Source organism: Nematolebias whitei, chromosome 23 (genome assembly GCF_014905685.2).
Source record: "Nematolebias whitei isolate Nwh7 chromosome 23, NemWhi1, whole genome shotgun sequence".
Classification (NCBI taxonomy): domain Eukaryota; kingdom Metazoa; phylum Chordata; class Actinopteri; order Cyprinodontiformes; family Rivulidae; genus Nematolebias; species Nematolebias whitei.
The window spans coordinates 1,992,898-1,998,528 of NC_056520.1; the positions used below are offsets into that span (position 1 = coordinate 1,992,898).

Here is a 5,631-nt window from a genome sequence, read left to right on the forward strand (position 1 = left end):
AAATCATTATATAAATATATCCGTCATTATTTAAATATATCAATTATGTTATTATATAAATATATAAATTAAATCATTATATAAATATATCAGTCATTATTTAAATATATCAATTATGTCAAATATATAAATTAAATCATTATATAAATATATCCGTCATTATTTAAATATATCAATTATGTCATAAATATATAAATTACATCATTTTATAAATATATCTGTCATTATTTAAATATATCAATTATGTCAAATATATAAATTACATCATTATATAAATATCAATAATGTCATTATATGTATCTATCAATAATGTTATTATATAAATATATAAATTAAATCATTATATAAATATACCTGTCATTATGTAAGTATATCAATTATGTCATAAATATATCAATTACATCATTATATAAATATCAATAATGTCATTATATATATCTTCAATAATGTTATTATATAAATATATAAATTAAATCATTATATAAATATATAAATTACATCATTATATAAATGTCAATTACATCATTATATAAATATCAATAATGTCATTATATAAATATATAAATTACATCATTATATAAATATCAATTACATCATTATATAAATATCAATAATGTCATTATATAAATATATAAATTACATCATTATATAAATGTCGATTGACAACTTCTGGACAGGCGGTCTTCTCTGTTAGGAGCTCGTTACCATCTGATCTTAAAACCATAACTGACATTAAAATATTCACTTCTAGGCTGAAGAACTCGTTAAGGATGAACCAGAAGTGGACTCATTTTTAAATATTCTAATTGTTTAAATGCAGTAGTTTTAAAAACATTATTTTTTTATCATTTTGATGAGTTTTTGCTGTTCATCTTTTAAGCCGCAGGTATTCACTGTACAGTGAATGTTAGTGCTCAGCTTCGTCTGTCCTTTACTTGGTGTGGTACAAAGTTCAGCCACTTGATGCCGACACAGACTGTGGTTTGTTTTTAACGTACACTGAACGTTAGTGGTCATCCCAGGTATACTTCAAGCTTCAGGCTCATGGTAACAAACATTAAAATGAGCACAATACTGGTAAATATCCACTGGTAAACATAATCACTGGACATAAAACACTAAAAATGGCCGTACAAGTATCAAACACCTACATAACTAAAAATTATATACACCGGGAAATATTACCCAGAAGTCTTAACGGGGTCCAGTGACAGGAAGTGAAATACCATAGTACAGATAAAATGTGGTAAATATTAAATCACTGGTAGAACCACTGATTTTTACTCTTAAACAGTTTTGGTATCAGCTGTTGTTTTTAAATCTACCTTTACTTTCTAAATTATTCTTAAATAAATATGACGGGATTTCTCCAGCGCTAATGAGGAGGGGAGGGAGTAAATGGGAACAGCCCCCTCCCTCTCCCGCGCTCAGTTTCACGAGTGAGACGAGCTTAAATGATATACCTACTGGTATTTAAACACATTTACCGTAGACAGAAATACTTTTTTAAACTTTGATTTAAATATGTGCCAGTCTTGACTGACTGCTTTAACCCTTGTCTAAAGCACATAAATAAGATGCTATGTGCACTGTGATGCAGGCGTTAGATTGTTTTGATCCATGTTTCTAGTATCTGCCCCGATCAAATAAACAATAAATAAAATAAAAATTACGTCTATCAATATATCAATTACGTAAGTCGCGTTAGCTAGCTCGCAACCTGTGCTCGCCACAGACATGTACGTCTAAACAAAACTTTTGCTAGCTTGTAAGCGCTACGCTAGCGCTAAGCTAGCGCACTTGCGTAGCGCTACGTCTGTAGCATCTTAGCTAGTGCGTCTGTATTGCGCAGCGCTAGCTTAGTGCTACTCATTTAAGAATTAGTTTTTGCAATTAACATTATACATGCTTTATTTGTGATTTCCCCTGAGGAACAGGAAGTGTGCTGAAGTTCAATGTTCTCCGGAGAACGTTTGATGCTAACTGGGAGGAACCGGCCGCTCCTGAAGCGGCCATTTTGTCTTGAAGCGGCTGAAGTTTCCCGCCGCGCTAACCCTCTGATTTCCTGTTGCAGTTCCTGGTGTACTTCATCTACCTCGCCATCCTCACCGCCGTGTACATCGTCTGCGCCGCCGTGGTGCTCGTCCGCCACGCCAGGACCCGGCCGAGGGGCGGAGCTTCAGCCGGCGGCACAACCATGGAGCTGAGCCCGGTGTCGGAGGCAGAACCTCTGTCGAACGGCAAAGACGCCAAGTGCTAACATAGGAGAACTTTAGCTGTTTTTGGTTTTAGCTGTGAACTGATTGAGCACAGGAAGTTAAAAATAATCTTGTTTACAGAGAAAACTCGTAGACGGCCGAGCGCAGCGCTCGACGCTAACTTTCAACGAGCCGAACGCACGACGCAATCCGGTCTGATCGGATCCGGTTCAGTCCGATCAGACCACGTGATGCTGGTTAGTTTTAACGCAGAACGTTTTATCGTTTTCCAACAGAAGTCCTTTTTTATTTAACGCGGACGGAAGACGAAGGTCCGACGTTCTGACAGAACCGGGCCGTTGAATGTAACGGATCGTAGGAAGCTGATTTCAGCAGATTGTCACTTTTTAATTTTTTAACAGGAACTTTTTATTCTGACGACGTTCGTTTGAGGAAATCTGATGTTTATATTTGAATCAAGAGGAAAATAAACAACAATAAAAAATGTTGTTGGTTTGTTTTGACTCAAACTGCTGAGCTGGTTCATCTGGACGCCTCCCTAGGGAGGAGACCCCGGGGAGGACCCTGAAAGTAACGGACTGTCCAGGACTCGGGAACCAGACGCTGCTGTTCTGGTGTTGGAGCTGCAGATTTTATTCAACGTGAACAAAAAGACGTTAAAAATATAAAAACTCATCAAATGTTTAAAACAAAGGTTAAAAAAGAAAAATCCGTTCCAGAACACGACGTCATCGTCTGAGCTCGCTCCAGGTTATCTGTCCTGGACTAAACGAACCGGGTCAGAGCCGCAGGGGAAAAGGTCCGAGGTCCAGAACCAGCGTGAGCCAGGACCTGCAGAACTCTTCAACTCAGCAGGTTCCTGTAAAAACAAACCCCGAGTCCAAACGGGCCTCTGGCTGCTCGAGTCAGCTGCAGCTGAACTGGTTCTGTCGGACCCGAGGCGGGGCTCAGAACCGGGCGACGGGGAACAAGCTGCAGATTACAGATTAATAATAATAATAACTTTTATTTATAATGCACTTTACATTCACAGTGAATCTCGAAGTGCTACAAAGAGTGAGCATCAGAGCAGCAGGAGAGCAAAACAACCAGGAGGAGAACGCCTCAGAGTGAACACGTCAACAAAAACTTTAAATGCACAAAATGCAGATAAAATACTCAAATGAGAACTACGGGTGAATTAAAAATAAAATAAAAAGTACAGTGCAATCAATTAAAAAACTGGGTAAAAAAAAGGTTTTAAGACCCTTTTTAAAACATGTCCCGGTCTGTGGAGCCCTCGGATAGGAAGCTAGTGAAGTGACCGGAGTACGGGGGTGATGTGCTCTCATCAGGACCCTGGCAGCGCTGCTCTGGACGTACTGGAGTGTATGTTCATGCCAGGAATCCCAATGAGGAGTGCAGTAGTCCAGTCTGGAGGAGACAAAGGCATGGACGAGCTTTTCTGCATCGGTGAAGGACAGTGTAGACCGAAGCTTTGCAATATTTCGAAGATGAAAACAAGAAGTTTTACAGATCTGCTTTATTTGGCTTTCAAAGGTGAGTTGTGGATCAAAAATAACACCAAGACTGGTGACTGTACTGGAAAGAGAAATGTTCTGGCCACAGAAAGAGATACTGAGGATTTTTTGTTGTTGAATTTGGTGTGAAGTACCAATTTGAATTGCTTCCGTTTTTGAACTGTTAAGGTGAAGGAAATTTTGCTGCATCCATTCCTTCATCTCCTCCAGACAAGCTGTGAGCGTGGAAAGAGAAGAAAGTGCAGAAGATGGTGTAGATGGGGTCTCGGACACATTGCTACCCAGCTTAAGATACAGCCGAGTATCATCAGCATAGCAATGGAATGAGACCCCGTAGCTGCTGATAATACACCCAAGTGGTACCATGTACAAGTTGAAAAGAAGGGGTCCCAGGACTGATCCCTGGGGCACACCACAAGAAACATGATGGCTCAATGACTTGGCACGCCCAATGGAGACAAACTCTGATTAAACGTCTCCAGTGAAGAGACCAGATCCACTGAAAGCCCGTCTGAGCAGAACTTTAGGAGGTCCGGTTTCACCTGCAGCTAAAGTTCTGGTCCGGTCGGGCTGTCTGAAGAGGTGAACAGGAAGACGTTGACGTTAATGTTTTTATTAAAAACTAAAAGCTTTTTGTAACAGAGACGACCTCAGAGGGTGAGAAGCTGCTTCCTGTTGACGAACATCGAAGCTTCAGTGCCATCAGAACCGGTCTATCAGAACAGGTCCATGAGAACCGGTCCAACACGACACCAAACTATCAGAACCTCTTCTTCAGAAGACCAGATCAAACGTCCATTTCAGTGGAGGAGGATTTGTTTCAGTTCGTCATCGGGGTTTCTTCTGCAGAAACAAAAAATATTTAAAACGATTGTTAATTTAATATTCTGCTACAAACCGATGAAGATCATTAATCTCTAGCCACAAATGTTTACAAAACGTGACTTCTGAGACGTTCTTACCTCCAGATCCACAAAGTGATGCTGCGTTCAATGCTGCTGAAAAGCTGGGACATCTGAGCGTCACCAGACTGAGTTCTACTCATTTAAGATCTACTTTAAAGCCAAACGCTCACGTGAATGTTACTGGAGTCAAAACGTTCATTTTGTTAAACCTGAAAGGAGTTGATTATTTATCACGTGGAAGATTCATGAGGAAGAATTCTCCACAAGAAACAACATTTCCTTCTTGTGGAGAAACTACCGGAACAACTTATTTCTCCAGAGGAAAAGAAAACGAAAAGTTTTAGATTTAATCTGAACAAAATCAACATTTTTACTCCAGTACTGTTAACGTGAGCAGTTGCGTTTTAACGTAGAGCTAGAACAAGTAGAACTCAAGTCTTTTGACGATCGGATTTCCCAGTTTTTCAGTAGTCTTGAACGCAGCATCACCTTTGTGGATATGTAGTTCAGTAGATAATACAGCCTCATGCTAACAGCTAGCAGCTTAAACAGTAGATAATACAGCCTCATGCTAACAGCTTGCAGCTTAAACAGTAGATAATACGGCCTCGTGCTAACAGCTAGCAGCTTAAACAGTAGATTATACGGCCTTGTGCTAACAGCTAGCAGCTTAAACAGTAGATAATACAGCCTCATGCTAACAGCTAGCAGCTTAAACAGTAGATAATACAGCCTCATGCTAACAGCTAGCAGCTTAAACAGTAGATAATACAGCCTCGTGCTAACAGCTAGCAGCTTAAACAGTAGATAATACGGCCTCGTGCTAACAGCTTAAACAGTAGATAATACAGCCTCATGCTAACAGCTAGCAGCTTAAACAGTAGATAACACGGCCTCGTGCTAACAGCTAGCAGCTTAAACAGTAGATAATACAGCCTCATGCTAACAGCTAGCAGCTTAAACAGTAGATAATACGGCCTCGTGCTA

General features: G+C 39.6%; 2 protein-coding genes across 2 annotated transcripts in view; one reads left to right on the forward strand and one right to left on the reverse strand.

The window, feature by feature from the left end:
- Positions 1–2,673, forward strand: part of slc19a1 (solute carrier family 19 member 1) — a 10,958-nt gene extending 8,285 nt beyond the window's left edge. The window contains exon 5 of the mRNA XM_037696516.1: positions 2,075–2,673. Coding sequence (XP_037552444.1) covers positions 2,075–2,260 — 186 coding nt within the window. The 3' untranslated portion in view covers positions 2,261–2,673. The remainder of the gene's footprint in view (positions 1–2,074) is intronic.
- Positions 2,674–4,559: 1,886 nt separating this feature from the next.
- The window catches only part of LOC119429003 (lymphocyte function-associated antigen 3), a gene marked incomplete in the record, with an annotated part of 6,092 nt that continues 5,020 nt past the window's right edge, over positions 4,560–5,631 (reverse strand). Inside the window, 1 exon segment of the mRNA XM_037696722.1 lies at positions 4,560–4,582. Coding sequence (XP_037552650.1) covers positions 4,560–4,582 — 23 coding nt within the window.